The sequence below is a fragment of the Garra rufa genome, chromosome 2 (genome assembly GCF_049309525.1).
Source record: "Garra rufa chromosome 2, GarRuf1.0, whole genome shotgun sequence".
Lineage (NCBI taxonomy): Eukaryota > Metazoa > Chordata > Actinopteri > Cypriniformes > Cyprinidae > Garra > Garra rufa.
The window spans coordinates 34,128,293-34,146,477 of record NC_133362.1 but is presented as its reverse complement, the minus strand read 5'-3'; the positions used below and the strand labels follow the sequence as shown (position 1 = coordinate 34,146,477).

At 36.9% G+C, this 18,185-nt stretch overlaps 1 protein-coding gene across 1 annotated transcript in view; it reads right to left on the bottom strand.

Moving 5' to 3' along the window:
- zfand4 (zinc finger, AN1-type domain 4) overlaps positions 1–18,185 on the bottom strand; it is a 30,522-nt gene continuing 12,337 nt past the window's right edge. Inside the window, exons 5-10 of the mRNA XM_073834156.1 lie at positions 16,471–16,660; positions 13,181–13,328; positions 9,906–10,958; positions 9,535–9,580; positions 4,131–4,248; positions 1–1,041 (exon numbers count right to left, since the gene is read on the bottom strand). Coding sequence (XP_073690257.1) covers positions 906–1,041; positions 4,131–4,248; positions 9,535–9,580; positions 9,906–10,958; positions 13,181–13,328; positions 16,471–16,660 — 1,691 coding nt within the window. The 3' untranslated portion in view covers positions 1–905. The remainder of the gene's footprint in view (positions 1,042–4,130; positions 4,249–9,534; positions 9,581–9,905; positions 10,959–13,180; positions 13,329–16,470; positions 16,661–18,185) is intronic.

Sequence of the window (18,185 nt, the reverse complement as noted above, 5' to 3'; positions counted from 1 at the left end):
TCAAAGGAAACACAAGGATATTTTATTATTAGGCTCATCACCCGACAATTACAGAAAAAATGCAAATAACAACTGCCGCCTTCTGAACAGCTTTTCAAATACTAAGGTACAAAAAGGACCGTTCGTCATGGCAACCAGTCAACTGTTCACATCTTATCATGCCAAGCCCTTATAAAGTTGGTTTAGAATGCTACATGGTCAAACTGCATAGTGTAGTGTGTAATGTACGGCCGACAGGGCCTATATTCTTCATACTTAAAGTGAACCAAGGTTAAACAGTCTTGTTATAACACGAGAGTACAGTGCTTGGCATTTTCCTTGATAAGAAGTGTTCGGTAGAGTGCTACTATACGGAGAAGAGAAGTAATGTGTCAGACTCGGAAATATAAGAAGTTCTAATAGGAAACTTACAAAAAACAAACGGCACATAGTTGAAGCACACCGTCACCCACCTACCATACAAACCCCAATCTCCACAAGAGATATTCAGCGTTTCTAAAGTGCATCTCTGCAAGACTTGTCATGAAAAGTGATTGTTTCTATTCCAAAAACAAAAACAAAAAAAAAAACACCAAAATACATTGTAATAGATATGCGTAGTTAGGTATTTTGCCTTTTTAAAAGTGTTTTACTCATTTTAAAAGTTTGTTTGCATGATATAAAGGTTTTAAGAAACTATTTACATGCAGGGTATTTTTTTATTTTTTTTGCTTGCATGAAGCCATTTATGGATAGCAGACAAAGGTGTGTTTTTCCAAGGCAACGGCTAATTTCTTTCCTTTTTTCACTACTATATTTTTAAGCAAACATGGTGATAAAAGCACACATTGGTGATCAAGGTTTTTTCTCTTTTAATAGTTGATGGATATCATGTCTTTGACTTTTCTCTCACCCGTGCAGTGCCTTCATATTTTGGGCAGCTTTGGTGCACTTATGATGGGGTTGGTCTCCTGTAGAAAGCGTCGGCCTGCGCTTTTGTAGTCGTAGGTGCAGTCGTGGGTTTCTGAGTAGCGGTGCATGGAACAGAAGATGTTGCCACACCTTACACACAAACACACACACACAAAATAAATAGATACCCTTATGAGAATGGCAATAATCAGCAGTCTAAGCAATGTTTCCTCTCTAAGCTGTGTGAGAGAGAGTGCACTTCTGAAATTGCTTCCTCAGAACTGAGTAAATGGATGGTGTTTGAAATTCATCCGGATGTCCATTGATTTTCAGTATGGAACTAAAGCTGTTAAAAAACTGTACAGAAAAAGCTCACAGCGAAACCAAATGGAATTGTTTCTAAACATCCCACGCAGATGCATTTTTCTTGCAAAAGGGATTTAACAAAAGTAACTTCGGCAAAACAATTATTGACTTTTTTTTTTTTTAAGAGTAATTATACAGTTACCGCCTCTAGCATAACTTGGGAATAATAAATAATCATCTTGGCACAAAAAGCCCAAATATATGCTATAATGTTTTTGAAGGAAGAGTCTAATGCTCAACAAGACTGCATTTATTTGATTAAAAAATATAGTAATATGGCAAAATGTTATTACAATTTTAAATACCAGTTTTCTATTTTATTATATTTTAAAATGTAATTTATTCCTGTGATGCAAAGCTGAATTTTCAGCATCATTACTCCAGTCTTCAGAGTCACATGATCCTTCAGATAATTTTAAGAGTCAAAGGGTTAGTTCATCCAAAAATTAAAAGTCTGTCAATAATTATGCAACGCAAATGACGCAAATTGGGGGACGCAATTGGCGTGAACGAGAAATTTAGCATGTTTGTAAAGAACTTATTGCCATGTCAGGTTGTGAACGAAGGAGGAAATGGAGGAAAGCATTATGTGATGATTTTATGCACACAAGTGATATGAAAAACATCCCACGAGTAATCTACAGCAATAACACAACGAGAATAAGCAGAATAAGACTGACACAGAAGAGAAGAAATTGAATAAAGTTGTTAGTTTTGTTTTCGTTGCGCAAAAAAAGTATTCTCGTAGCTTCATAACATTACAATTGAGCCTCTGATGTCACATGGACTATTTGAATAATGTTCTTACAACCTTTCTGGGCCTTAAACATGTGAGTTGCATTGCTGTTTATCAGGGTTGCCAGGTTTTCACATCAAAAACCCGCCCAATTGCTACTCAAAACTAGCCCAATCGCGCTTTGAGGGGGGTCCCCTGTTAAAAATGGCCTTCCAAAGGGTAAAATACAAGTTTTGTTGGTGGGGTTCCCCTGGTAAAATTAGCATTCCAGGAACTAAATATTACATTATTGGTCGCTTCAACTCATGGACATTAAAAAACAACCCACAGCAACAGTGTTAAACTAGACCAATTCCGCTAAAAAAAAAAAGAAAAACGTGAAAAACCGCGGACTTGGCAACACTGCTGTTTATGCAGGGTCAGAAAGCTCTAGGATTTCATCAAAAATATCTTAATTTGTGTTCAGAATCTGAACAAAGGTCTTACGCATTTGGAACAACATGAGGGTAATTAATGAGTAATTAATGACAGAATATTTGTTTTTAGGTGAACTAACCCCTTTAAAGCTTGTTCACACTAAGAATGATAATTATAAGATAATTATTTTACTATCCACACCAACAGATGATACTATTAATTATAAAAAAACATGCTGCAGTTTTGTCATTTGTCACTAAAATGCTTAAGTTCTTTAAAGTCTGGTTTTTATCATTCATAAGCTGAAAAAATACTAAGTGATTCAAATGACATTGTTTCTCTGTGTTTTTATTGCTATAATTGTGCTGTGGAATTTAGTTACTGTATATATATAGTCATCATAATTGATGTGAATAGACCTTTAACATTGTTACTGGTAAAATAGATGTGCTGTTTAGTAGTAGGCTTTTGCTCAGCAAGAATAAAAATGAAGTGAATTCATTTGAATTGATTATATTATGTTGACAATTAAAGTTCAAACAAATCTGCAAATCAATATTTAATTCTTGAGAACAGTAAAATTACTTTACCAAGCTACATTTAAATCATAGATATCCAACTAATGTTTACTGCAGGATAAGTAACTAGTCATACCTAACTAATTAAAAACAATCTAAACAAAAATCCCTAAAACGGTTCTCCACCCAAAATGTAAGGAAACTCAAACAAACAATTTAGACTTTAAGCCAAACACATGACTATATATTAGAGGGATCAAATGATTTAAATGAGATAGTTCACCCCAAAATGTAAATTCTGTCATTAATTACTAACCCTCATGTCGTTTCAAACCTGTAAGACCTATATAGACCTTCAAAACACATATTAAGATATTTGGGATCTAATCCGAGAGCTCTTGACCCTACATAGACAGCATGCATCGTGGTACTCTCGATAATTGCGGAATATGTCATTTGGAGGAGAATAATTGTTGAATAAAGTCATTATTTTTGTTTTCTTTGTGCACAAAAAGTATTCTCATAGCTTTGGAAAACTGTGGTTGAACCACTGATGTCACATGAACGGTTTTACAGATGTCCTTACTACCTTTCTGGGTCTGGGAAGATTTCAGATTTGCTGTTGTTTAGCTGGGTTCAAAAAGCTCTCAAATTTCATCAAAAATATCCTTATTTGTGTTCAGAAGAGGAACGAAGTTCTTACAGGTTTGATATGACATTAGGGTGAGTAATTAATGACAGAATTTTCATTTTTGGAATAAACAATAAAACCCATATTGGCCAATCTAAATATAGGGGAATGTGTTCCTGTCAATGTTTATAGTGATTACAGCCATGCTATTAAAAGAAAGCACTGTTTGTTTTGTACTACTGTATACCATTTTATAACAGTCTAGCTGGGTGTATCATATAAGGTACAGGACAGAATAAAATGCACAGCTTTCTTTTTAGTCCTATTCAGTGATGCATCATATAAGACACCAGAATGAGAAACTGAAGAAAGTCACAGATGGTGTTATCAGCAATGGCATGACATATAAGAGAACTATTGTCACCTCCGAACAGAAATAGCTCTGTTTTCTGCCACAAGCGCATGCGCCAAATGAAGTGCATACTGTACTTCCCTTTAAGATCACAGATGTACATTAACTTCCCTTATTGTAAAATAATGAAAAACTCATACTGAGGGACCAGCACTGTACCTGCATTCATAGCTGGTGGCCAAGCCGATCTTCTTCCCACACAGGAAGCAGTGCTTTGAACTCTTTTTCTTTGTTCCAGTGGAAACCTTCACAGGGGGCAAGTGATGTGTTGGAGTGCCTAAACCAACATTTCCACAAACAGACAATCACAGGAATAGAACGAGAGAGACAATCACAACAACTATAAAATATAGATTCAAAAGAAAAACTAGCCATGTGCTGTACTTGAACCTCCCTGTTTATTTCTACACAAGTCACAATGACAAGGAGCAAGGGAAAAGCACACATTGTGACAAAAAAATGCCAAGCACTGGGGCATGAGATTGGATTTCCAGTCATGTAGTTGCTGGTCTATCTATTCTGTTATTTGCCATCACTACTGCAAATTCAAGCCAGTGACAATCTTAGCTGTGACAGAACATTCAGATGCTCTGAAACACTAGCGGTAAAATGTCAGGGAACATTTCCCAAATGTATCAGGGCCACCTGTTGCAAAACCATCATCCAGGCTCTTAAGTGCACAATCATGCAGGCAGTCTGTCTAAGCATCAGAGTGAAGATATGCTTCTATTTTGTGTGTAATTTTGCATGCATGCTTTTGTAAACATGCGATCATGTGAATATTTATCTAGGCGACTGAGCTGCGGTGATCATTTCCCGTTTCTTGGTTTCAGTCAGCAGTTATTCTCTGTATAACAGTGAATATTTTAAATTTGCTGAACTCATTTAAAATGCAACACAGTGCCAAGCAGCCCTGCACTCCTCACCCCTCAAACTGAACCCCTGGAAAATATTTTATAGACTGATATGCAGTATTGGGCATACAAATGAATCGACCAATGTTTGGCATTCTGAGATTATCACAATGGCTTAACCTACAAAAAAAAACTTTCCCAAAATACAATACAGCTACAACTACAATTTCATATTTTCCAGTTTTGTGATCCCATTCAATATACAGTATCTTACAAAAGTGAGTACACCCCTCACATTTCAGCAACCATTTTAGCATCTTCTCAAGGGACAATACTATAGAGATGAAACTTGGATATATTTTAGAGTAGTCAATGTGCAGCTTGTATAGTAGTATAGATTATTGCTAAAATAGCTGGCTACAAAAGTAAGTACACCCTAAGCGATAACAGCAGTATGTTGTTTAACCATGCAAAGCCACATGTCCTATTCATCATGTTTGTTTTTGTCTGCTTGACAGAACCGTACAAAGTTGTGTATCTTGTATTAGAGCAGTTAAAATTTGGTGCATTAAGTACAATTCTCTCATACTGACCACTGGATGTTCAACATGACATCTCATGGCAAAGAACTCTCTGAGGATTTGAGAATTAGAATTGTTGCTCTCCACAAACATGGCCAAGGCTATTAGAGGTTCATTAACACCCTGAAACCGAGTTACACTACAGTGATCAGGGTCATACAAAGATTTTCCAAGATGAGTTCCATTCGGAACAGGCCTTGCAAGGGTCGATCAACGAAGTTGATCACTAGTTCTGTGCATCAGGTGCAGAACCTGGCTTTAAAAAACAGATGCGTGAGTGCTGCCAGCATTGCTTTAAAGGTTGCAGAAGTAGAAAGTCAGCTTGTCAGTGCTAAGACCATACAAAGCACACTGCAACAAGTTGGTTTGCATAGGCGTCGTCCCAGAAGGAAGCTTCATCTGAAGCTGGCTCACAAGAAAGCCCGCAAACAGTTTGCTGAAGACAACCTGTCCAAGAGCATGAATTACTGGAACCATGTCTTGTGGTCTGATGGGACTATAAGATAACCTTGTTTGGCTCAGTTGGTGTCCAGCATGTGTGGCGATGCCCCGGTGAGGAGTACCAAGAAAATTGTGTCTTGCCTACAGTCAAGCATGGTGGTGGTAGCATCATGGTCTGGGGCTGCATGAGTGCTGCTGGTGCTGGGGAGCTGCAGTTTATTGAGGGAAACATGGATTCCATTATGTACTGTACATTCTGAAGCAGAGCATGATGCCTTCCCTCCAGAAACTGGAGTTTTCCAACATGATAACAATCCCAAACACACCATCAAGATGACTTGACTGCCTTGCTGAGGAAGCTGAAGGTGATGGGGTGGCCAAGTATGCCTCCAGACCTGAATCTTCTATTAAGCACCTGTAAGGCATCCTCAAGCGTAAGGTGGAGAAGCACTGTGTGTCTAACTTCCAGCAGCTCCGTGAGGAGTAGAGGAGGATCCCAGCAACAACCTGTGCAGCTCTGGCCAATTCCATGCCCAGGATGATTAAAGCAGTGCCAGATAACAATGGTGCTAACACAATATATTGACACTTTGGACAAGTTCACGTAGGGTGTACTCACTTTTGTTGCCAGCTATTTTGACAATAATGGCTGTATGTTGTGTAATTTGGAGGGGACAATAAATCTATACTGCTATGCAAGCTGTACATTAACTACTCTTAAATATATCCAAGTTTCAATTCTATAGTATTGTCCCTTGAAAAGATATACTAACATGGTTGCTAAAATGTGAGGAGTGTACTCACTTTTTTGACATACTGTATATCTCAATATTTAGCTACAGTAGTCAACATTTGAAGTGGATCCAAAAAGTTCATCAAGTTCAAGTTGTCCTAAGACAAGAACGGGTATTGTTTTGGTTTTAGGACAGCTTTGATTAAAGGTTTTGATCCACTTCAAATGTTGACTACTGTATTTGCACTGAAATGGCATAAATGGTGGCATAAAAAGAACCATAATTTTGGCACCGTTAGTCAATTAGATTCAAAATGTTTAAGGTAAAGTTTGGGATTGTTTCATGTTTTTGAAAAAAAATTCTCTTACGGTCGCAAGACTGCATTCATTTAATCAAAAATATAGTAAAATAGTAATATTGTGAAATTTAAAATAGCCATTTATATTTTCATTTTGTTAAATATTCTAAAATGTAATTTATTTCTACGCCGGCAAAGATTTTCAGCAGCAGCTTCAGTGTCAAAGGATCCTGCAGAAATCTTTCTCACATGATGATTAGATGCTCAAGAAACATTTTTTATTATTATCAATGTTGAAAACAATTACTTAATATCTTGTGGAATAAGTGATATTTCTTCAAGATTCTTTGAAAAGTACAAAGTTCAAAATAACAGCATTGATTTAATATATACCTTATCTTTTTACTTATCACTTTTGAACACTTTATTGCATCCTTGCTGAATACAAGTATTATTTTCCTTACAAAAATAAATAAATATTCAAAATACTCACATGTTCAATATACTGGCCCCTAAACTAGAGCTCAATTCAAGCTGGGCATTAGTATCCTAAAGGCAGGACCTTCTCAGTGACCACTGGGGAGTTTTCTTCTTTGTTGGTTCCCCTATTATGTGGTGTGCCCCAATGGTCTATTTTAGGCGCTCTTCTTTTTTCACTTTATATGTTGCCCTCAGGTGCTGTTCTTTTTTAGAAATACAGGATTTTCTACCACTGCTATGCTGACGACACACAATTTCACCAACCAGCTAAAACTGATAATGGTTATCATTTGGAAGCTCATTGGGATTGCTATGACAAGATTGTCAATACACACCATTTTTTTAAGTTTAAGTCCACAAAAGTTAATCTACTGTCCTATCTGATTTGTTTGTCAGACAAAATGATGAATTCTGCATTATGGTTGGTCAGATCACCTGTCAATCAAGTTCTTTGCGAAGGGTCAATTGCGAAATTAAAACAGGTTCTGTCCCCGAGAGATCTGGAGACTATAATACATGCTCTTATAGCATCATGCCTGTAAATACTGTAATTCCCTATATTGTACCCTGCCTCAATCTGTAATCTCTCGCTTGCAAATTGTCCAAAATCCTGCAGCGAGACTTCTTACTGGCACAAAAAATTTGATTACGTTTCCACCATTTTACTGACTTAACAGGCTTCCTGTAAAGTTTAGAATTGATTTTAAAATTGATGTTCTTGTGTATAAGGCTTTATCTGGTGCCGCACCAAAATACACAAGTGATCTTCAAATTTCGTACTGTCCTCAACAGGCACTCAGGTCATGTAGTCAGCTTCTCTTAACTGTCCCGTGTTGTCATTCTAAACCGAAGGGCGGTCAGGCTTTCTCTGTTGCAGCATCCAAACTCTAAAACAATCTGCCTTTAAAAGTGAGGTCAGCTCTTTCACTAGCCGGTTTTAATGTACTCACCCCCTTGTCAGCGAAGATGTTCATGTCTTTCTTTCTTCAGTCGTAATGAAATTGTTTTTTGAGGAAAACATTTTAGATTTTTCTCCATATAGAGCACTTCTATGGTGACCCGAGTTTGAACTTCCAAAATGCTGTTTAAATGCAGCTTCAAATCGCAAATGTGGCTGTAAATGATCCCGGCCGAGAAAAAATTGTCTTATTTAGTGAAACAATCTGTTTTTTTTTTATTGTCATTACAATTTATATACTTTTTAACCTCAAATGCTTGTCTTATCTCTCTCTGCGATGTGTACTGTATGAGTAGTTTGGGCATCTCTGGTTCAAAACAGTTAGGGTAGTTTGAAAAACTCCCATCTTATTTTCTCCCGCAACTTCAACAATCACCCTACATCACTGCAGAAGTGCCAACCCAGTGTATGCAAAGTGAACATGCAAAGAAGATCAAACACCCTAAACAAAAAAGGTAAAACAGCGATGTAGGACGATTTTGAATTTGAGGAAGAAAATGAGATGGGATTTTTTTGACATTCCCTAACTGAACCGGAAAAAAAACAGGTTAAAAAGTATAGAAATTGTATTTAAAAAATAAATAAATAAATAAATAAATTTTCTAAGACCCTTTTTCCTCGGTTGGAATCGTTTACAACCACATTTTGCGATCTTTGAAGCCGCATTTAAACTGCATTTTGAAAGTCAAACTTGGGGCACCATAGAAGTCCACTATATAGAGAAAAATCCTCAAGTTTTTTCCTCAAAAAACATAATTTCTTTACGACCCAAGAAAGAAAGACATGAACATCTTGGATGACAAGAAGGTGAGTACATTATCTGTACCTTTTTGTTCTGGAAGTGTACTTCTTTAAATCTTATTTGTTCTCTCAGGCTTTTTGTGCTGACTGTATTTAATGTGTTTGTATTTATATGCTTAATGTGTCTTCTGTACAGCATTTTAGTGCAACTCGGTTGCTTTTAAACATGCTATAGAAATAAATTTGAACTTGACTTGGATTAGAACTGAACCAGGCTGGAGGCAGCTATGAACTCGAATTCACAAGCCTGAGTAAGACAGGTGTAAAAATGTTTAAAGCAGTGAGGAGTGGAAAAGTATGACAAGTGGCCAACACGAATGACATTGCTTTCAACAACAACAAAGTTTCTCTGTGCCAGCGCTGTTAGATAGTGTTCTTAATGGTTCATTTCACACTGTTTATGTCAAGCCACTCACCTAATCTCTTTATTGAACTGGAGAGGCCGCTTGATGAGCTTGACGGCTGCAATGACAAGATTTTGCATGATAAAGCATTCGTCAGATTGCCGCAGAACTATTCTCATTAGCTGAAATGCCAAAACTAATGAATCGCACTTGTAATCTGTCTCGCACGGTGTATAATGTGCAACAAGTGTCTTTTCGTGACAGGAAACACGCTCTAGTAGTAGCACTAATTTGCACGACAACATCCGCATGTCATATTGAGTTAAAGCAAATACCGCTTCTCCTTCTACCCCTGCTGAGATCAAATGAACATCAGGTTTTTGAAGCGGTACAAATGGTGAGATCTGTAAAAGCGGCAGCATAAGTCAAGGTTACAAACTCACTGTGTGGCCGGCTGTTCTCTGTAGGGGGGAGATCCTCCTCAGCAGGTCTTCCTGCAACAGATGGATGTTGTTTGGTAGGGGGGCAGCTGTTGCACATAACCTGCCTAGCGCAAAGGGCCCGGCCAGGGCCTCTTGACCACCACCGCCCGCCAGGGAGGCCAGAAGCTCTGCGTTGCTCACCGAACCTAACGGCTCTTTAGATGCTTTGTTGGCTATCTTCGTAATATCTCGGGCCTCGCTTTTGGAAATCACCTCTGAATGCTTGTCGACTTTGAGCCCACATACAGATGTGGTCCGCGATGGAGAGCTGACCGGGAGTGACGGACTGTTGCTGGTTCTGAGGAGCGCACGGGCTGGACTAGAAGAACCTGTAAACTCAAAGTGCTGCGGTATATGAGGTGGTGCGAGAGGGTCAGATTGGGATGCCAGCCAGTTTGAATTGATGGCTTGGGAAAGAAGAGGAGCTGCATTGTTGGGTTCTGGTACAGTTATAGCGTTCAAACCTCGCTCTCGCTGAGTGGATACATCCAGACTCAGGGGCTCGGGAAGATTGAAGGGTACAGCTTTGGGCGGCTCCATCACCGCTGAGTTCTCGGCTACCGTTAGTCTGTCGCTCTGGAGATCAACCTCATCTTGAACTCCAGAACTGGACAGAAGCGATACAGGTGGGTACACGCAGTCTCGCATGACTTTAGGCCCTCTCATATCCAGCCTAGACACTTTAGGAGGGAGTCTGATCTTCCTGGGCACTGGATTATCCCATGGTTCCTCAGCCTGGAGCATATATATCCCGGAAGCTGCAGATGAAGGATGAGCACGGCTTGAAGAAGTGGGACTTGAGAGAGATGCGAATGGTTGGCGGGAAGAGCCAGCAGCAGGGGATGAAACTGCAGGTTGCTGCTGATCACCGATCGGAGGTAGATGTGTTGGAGAAGCGTGGCCTATCTGAGGAAGGACACGAAACATTCGGTGGTGTCGGGCAGAGCCAAGCGTACTGCTGCAGGGGCGCGGACCCACTGGAGGTCTGACTTTTAATTTTGCAGTCTTCTTGGGCTGACAAGAACAGAAGAAAACAATCACACGCATATCATGCACAGTAAGGTACATAAACAGAGAAGATCTGGCATTCCCTTGTGATCAGGAGTGGGCGATATGACCAAATATTATATAGTGGTATGAGTCACAGTAAAAATATATCTCATATCTTTTTCTAACCCCAGGTATTAAGATTCGTATGGCTTACTATAACGTAAATGGTGTCTCTTACTGAAATATGTGGTAGAAAACTCATGAAAGACTTATGTTATTTAAAAATCCACATCATTTTATTTTGGACTATAGGGGGTTGCCATTATTTTGTTGACATGAAATGGCTGCACTCGATGAGCTACTGGCGCTATTTGTTGCTATTTTTACCGTAACACAACTCAGAATAAACAATTTGGAAAATTCTAATATGATGCCACTTAGCGCGGCTTTTAGTTGTAATTTTTAGTCGAAGGGCTACCAGAGAAGTGATGTAAGTCTTCACTGCTTTCCTATCAACAAGAATAATCAATAAAATTTCCTAAAGACCCATGCCTTTGTTCTCTCCACTTTAGCCCTGATGTCTTTGAGACTTTTAGTAGACCACAGCTACTGAAAAAGCTTATAAATGGCAAAGACAAAGAAATGCTAGATGCCATCCTGGCAGGATGTCAACATGCTTATATCCATCACTACCTGTAAGCTCTTTCAGTAGCTGTGGTCATCCATCGTATCAGTATTTTAGTTTCCGAGTTGTGTTGCGGTAAAATTAGCAACAGGTAGCGCAAGTAGCTCACTGAGTACAACCATTTTATGCCATCTAAATAATTCCACCCCCAAAGTAGAAAATATGATGTGGATTTTTTTTAAATAACGTAAAACTTTCATAGGTTTTCTACTACATGATTTAGTAAGAGACATCATTTATGTTATATTAAGCCATATAAGTCTTAATACCCAGGGTTCCCTTGAACATTTTGGCCAATACAGATTAGCCAAATTGATAATATTCATAATCCATAGAGATCAACATTGACTAATAACTAATTTGGTATGAATACTGTACATGTATATTGTGTCTCTTTAAAAATAGTAAACATAAATACATAAACATTTTAATAAAAAATATTTTAATAATTATGTTGTAATGACCACTTTTCAGGACTACTGAATAATCCTGTCAGTGTGAATTCAGAAATATACAAATGTGACCCTAAACCACAAAACCAGTCATAAAGTTATTTTTAAAAATGTAGATATATACATAATAAATAAATAAGCTTTCCATTGATGTATGGTTTGCTAGGATAGGACAATATTTGACCGAGATAAAACTATTTGAAAATCTTGAATCTGAGGATTTAAAAAGTATCAAAATATTGAGAAAATCGCCTTTAAAGTTGTCCAAATTAAGTTCTTAGCAATGCATATTACTAAACAAAAATTGTTTTGAAATATTTACGGTAGGAAATTCACAAAATATCTTAATGGAACATGATTTTTACTTAATATCTTAATGATTTTTGGCATAAAAGAAAAAAATATAATTTTGACCCATACAATGTATTTTTGGCTATTGCTACAAATATACCTGTGCTACTTAAGACTGGTTTTGTGGTCCAGGGTCACAAATGAACTTGAAAACTTAATGAATGCAAACCAAAATATACAACTTAAAGTCTGAAAAAATAATATAATATTAGCAAATTATTATTAAAATGATTAGCTCTGAATTCATGTTGCACACGCATTTGAAGAAGCTGTGGTAAACTAAAGCTGTGTCAAGTTGCGATACTGCTTGTAACTGTAACCAATTAAACTGTGCTTACACCTCTTAATGTTTTCCTCAACACATTTCTAAGATGTTGACAAGCAATGCACACATGCAAACTTCTCAACTAAGATAAAATACTAAGATAAGTGCAATGCTTCTCTAGATATAGAAAAACAAATATGTGCCACTAAGACTTGTATACTGACAACTATGCATAGTCGTGTCTAAATAATTAACTTCATGTGCCAATCTGCTGAGCTTGTAGTTATTACTGCGCCGGTTAATCAGACACAGCGTGGGATGGGCGACAGTCCCTCAAGCCAGCTGGAGAACGGTGTGCACTTCCATACTGCTGTTTGTGTTTGACAGTAAGGATGTTCATGCACTTCAGGATAAGATTATTTTTGTAAGGAATATTGTGGAGGAGGAACGAAAAATGATTAAGAGCACGTCTAGTCCGCCTATTCTGTTGTACCTTTTTGTTAAGGTTCATATTCTCCATCTTGGCCTTGAGCAGCTTCATCTTGCTCATTGTGATGGAGTTCTCAAGCGTCTGCTGTTCTGAAGATGCACTCTCTGTTTCCTCCTCCTCCTCTGCGTACACATTGTGTACAGAGGCGCCGCTGAAACACATGCATGAACTCTTTGATTATTTGTGGTTAACAGCGCTGTTTATTTTCCATATGCTGCACTGAATAAGTCTTTAAACTGAATGAGTTGAGTTTTATGAAACGTTTCTCAGCTGTCGAAAAGGCTGAGGGGTTAATTATTGGGTTTTACCTAACCGGCGTTCAAGATGGTCTGTGGTTAATGAAGCAAAACCAGCTGATTACAACCCTGCAGATCCCCTGAATGATTAAAAAAATCTTTCGAAACAAAAGAAGGAAGCCCTCTGTAAAACATTCTGCAGATGGCTAGTCCGAGATAGCTTTCCGATGAAAAAGCTGTATATGTCACAATGACACATTATTTTCTGACACATTAGAAAATCTAATTACTAAAAAGGTGAAGTGTGTTGTTTCTGTGTCAAAACGGGACTGGAATTCTGATATTCTGCTTCTTAGACCCCGTTTACATTAGTGCGTTTTTTTATTTTTAAAGCATTTTCACTGCATTTCAGAAATGATTTCCGTCTACACCACACAACCGAAAATACATGTGACATGACCATTCAGGCAGCATACATCATCAAGGATGTCTTCTTTAAGAGAATTACGGGGTCTCCATTTTCAAAGATCAAAAACGCCAGAGTAGTGTAAACAACAGGCGTAACCGTAGCAAAAGTTGTGCCTTTTTAAACAAAAATGCACTAGTATAAACGTAGCCTTAGACCCTGTTTACACTAGTGCTTTTTTTTTAAAACGCTGTTTTAAAATGAAAACTATCCTTGTCTACACTGCGTTTCAGAAACGATCTCCGGCTACATAACACAACTGAAAACGGATGTCACATGACCATTCAGGCTGCATACTTCATCAAGAAGTGTTTTCATTTAAGTAATTGTAATAAAATTGACTGTTATTCCTTGATGTGTGAAAATGCTTTAATAGATGCAACCAATGAGCATTATGTGATTGTTTACAGTCGTCAGTGATACCCAGAGCGAATGTGGGCAGCCGTTTTGGTGTGCTTACACTGAAATGCAACCCCTTGAGTTTTCGAGCTAAAACGGTGTCTGCAGCATTTTCAAAAGTCTCCATTTTGGTCCGTTTACACTGAAAACCACCCTGGAGTTTTCAAACTAAAATGGGGTTTGCAGCGTTTTCAAAAGTCTAAATTTTGATCTGTTTACACTGAAACGCAACCCTGGAGTTTTCAAATTAAAATGGGGTTTGCAGCGTTTTCAAAAGTCTCCATTTTGGTCTGTTTGCACTGAAACACAACCCTGATGTTTTCAAATTAAAATGAAGTTTGCAGCGTTTTCAAAAGTCTCCATTTTGGACTGTTTACACTGAAATGCAACCCTGAAGTTTTCAAATTAAAATGGGGTTTGCAGCGTTTTCAAAAGTCTCCATTTTGGTCTGTTTACACTGAAACGCAACCCTGATGTTTTCAAATTAAAATGAAGTTTGCAGCGTTTTCAAAAGTCTCCATTTTGGACTGTTTACACTGAAATGCAACCCTGAAGTTTTCAAATTAAAATGGGGTTTGCAGCGTTTTCAAAAGTCTCCATTTTGGTCTGTTTACACTGAAACGCAACCCTGAAGTTTTCAAATTAAAATGGGGTTTGCAGCGTTTTCAAAAGGTTTTCAAAAGTCTCCATTTTGGTCTGTTTACACTGAAACGCAACCCGGAAGTTTTCAAATTAAAATGGGGTTTGCAGTGTTTTCAAAAGGTTTTCAAAAGGTTTTCAAAAGTCTCCATTTTGGACTGTTTACACTGAAACGCAACCCTGGAGTTTTCAAACTAAAATGGGGTTTGCAACATTTTCAAACCGTTTTCCAAAGTCTCCATTTTGGTCTGTTTACACTGAAAGGCAACCCTGGAGTTTTCAAATTAAAATGGAGTTTGCAGCGTTTTCAAAACTTTTTCAAAAGTTTCCATTTTTGACCATTTACACTGAAATGCAACCCTGGAGTTTTCAAACTACAATGGGATTTGCAGCATTTTCAAAATGTTTTCAAGCCTCCATTTTTGATCGTTTACACTGAGATGCAACTGAGTTTTCAAACTAAAAAGGGGTTTGCAGTGCTTTCAAAACATTTTCAAAAGTCTCAGTTTTGGACCATTTACACTAAAACGAAAACGCACTAGTGTAAACAAAGCCTAGGATATGGATTAAATCACTCCTTCAATGCCTTTGGGAATTTGCTGCCCATTTTATCAACTAGCCAAAAATTTTACATCCAATTTCTTAAAAATTATTTTTTTATTATTTCAAAACATTGATCTGTTTGTTTTAGCAGAAAACTTTAAGAAAGACTTAAAATGTACAATATTTATTAGGGATGGCAAAAAAAAATGAATTGCTATTTTAAAGGATTAGTTCACTTCCAGAAAAAAAAAATTCTTCATAATTTACTCATCCCTATGTCATCCAAGATATTCATGTTTTTCTTTCTTCAGTCGTAAAAAAAAAAAAAGGTTTTTGAGAAAAACATTCCTGGATTGTATTCAAAATTGTATTTTTTTTTTTATCAAAAATGACCGTTTGTGAGATCGTGGGATCATGGAGAGCCCAATGATACTGTAATTTAATTTGTTCCCTTATCTCCTTGATCACCATTGAAGTCCACTAAAAATTCTGGAATACTTAATTTCTTTTTGACTAAAGAAAGAAAGACACAAATATCTTAAATGACATGTGGGTAAGTAAATGATCAGGAATCAGGACATTTTTATTCTCAAAGTGAACTGTTTAAGCAGAAACTTTGTTACAATTATTTTCAATTATTTTTGCATTTAAATGCATATTAATTTTGAGATTTGTTAAGATTACATTTAACAAACGTTATTAAAGTATTAGTGTTTTTTATGGTTATATGATGTCAAAGACAAATGATATATCATTTACATAATTTATGGAAATCATTTTTATTTGTTTAATTTAGTTTTTTAACATCTGTTTTGGTGATGCAAATGATGTAGATGTTACAGACTGTTAGATCTGCCAGTAAATGCTGATGCATATCTTCTTTAGTAAAACAACATGACACATGAAAACTGTATTTCTGAAACATCTGCTTTCATCTAAAAAAGGGAACTAGATTGCAGTGAGGACGGGGTTGTTCCTCTTGGCAAGTAATTTCTCTTCTTTGAACTGACCTCAATGATTCAGACACAGGTGTGAGAGTCCCATCTCCTCTATCCACCACTCGAAAGAAATTAAGCTGATCACCCTCACGGTACACCAGGAAGGTGACCTGTTTATTAGGCAGAGACTTTTCCCACATCTCCTCTCTTCCTGCATCAAGGCAGTCAGCGATATCCCTCACCGAGTCATCTGTCACTGTCACTGCAAGTAACAAGAAGAAACAGCATGCAGGTCATACTAATCAATATCAGACTAAAAACTAACTGTGTGCCTGCACACTTTCTGGAATTGGTAATGAGCAACTTTTTTCTTGACCTCAAAACCATTGCACAATGACACATAGTAAGGGTTAGAAAGTTGCAACACATCCCGTTTGCACTGATCTGCTACAATCCTGCAGTACAGCCAATCATAAACAGTCTCAGTGGTAACCTCATTAAATATTCATGTAGTTTGCACAGTTGCAGAAACTTTCATGTGTTGCATTTCATTTCAGCATCTGAGGTAAACAGTGCTGAAGAGCGATGGCAAGCACATTAAGTGGAGTGCATTTACAGCATTTGACTGAATGCATTCATTATTTATCAGTGTTGGAAACAGTTGTGCTGCTTAATATTTTTTGGAACCTGTGATTTTTGTCAGGATTTCTTTCAGAATAAGAAGTTAAAAATAAGAGAATTTTTAATAGAAATCTTTTCATACAATACACACTACACTAAGTTTGGGGTCAGTACATTTTTATTCTTTCTTTTTTTGTAAGAAATTAATACTTTTATTCAGCAAGGATGTGTTAAATTGATTTTTTTTAAAGTGATAGCAAAGATGTATGCTGTTAGAATTTTTTTTAAATAAATGCTGTTCTTTTTAACCTTTTATTTACCAAAGAATCCTGAAAAGTATCACAGATTCCAAAAAAATAATTATAATAATAAATCAGCATATTAGAACGATTAGAGAAGTGACACTTATGAGTTAATGGCTGAATGGCTGATAAAAATTCAGCTTTGCATTACAGAAATAAATAATATTTAAAAAAATATTAATATAGAAACCACAATGTTATATTGCAATAACATTTCGCAATATAACATTTTTTTTTCTGTATTTTCGATCAAATTAACACAGCCTTGAAGAGCATAAGAGACTTATTTACTAAAAATACTACTGATCCCGAACCTTTAAACAGCAGTGTATATAAATATTCTAATATGGAGACAGACATTTTGAAAATTATCTGAAATTAAAAATTCTATTGGAAATATCTATTTTTATCTTTATGATCACAATATTATTGTGAACAATGCATCCATGCATACGTTATTTTTTACCTTTTTAAATGTATTTATCAACATTCATTTTTAATTTTGTATATTTTAGTCGCATCAAGTTCAAGTTAATGATGTACAGTCGTGGCCAAAAGTTTTGAGAATTACATAAATATTGGAAATTTGAAAAGTTGCTGCTTAAGTTTTTATAATAGCAGTTTGCATATACTCCAGAATGTAATGAAGAGTGATCAGATGAATTGCATAGTCTTTCTTTGCCATGAAAATTAACTTAATCCCGAAAAAAAAAAAAAAAAAAAAATGCATTGTTAAGAAGGCTTCAGGGCATCCAAGAAAGTCCAGCAAGCGGCAGGATCGTCTCCTAAAGAAGATTCAGCTGCGGGATCGGAGTGCCACCAGTGCAGAGCTTGCTCAGGAATGGCAGCAGGCAGGTGTGAGCG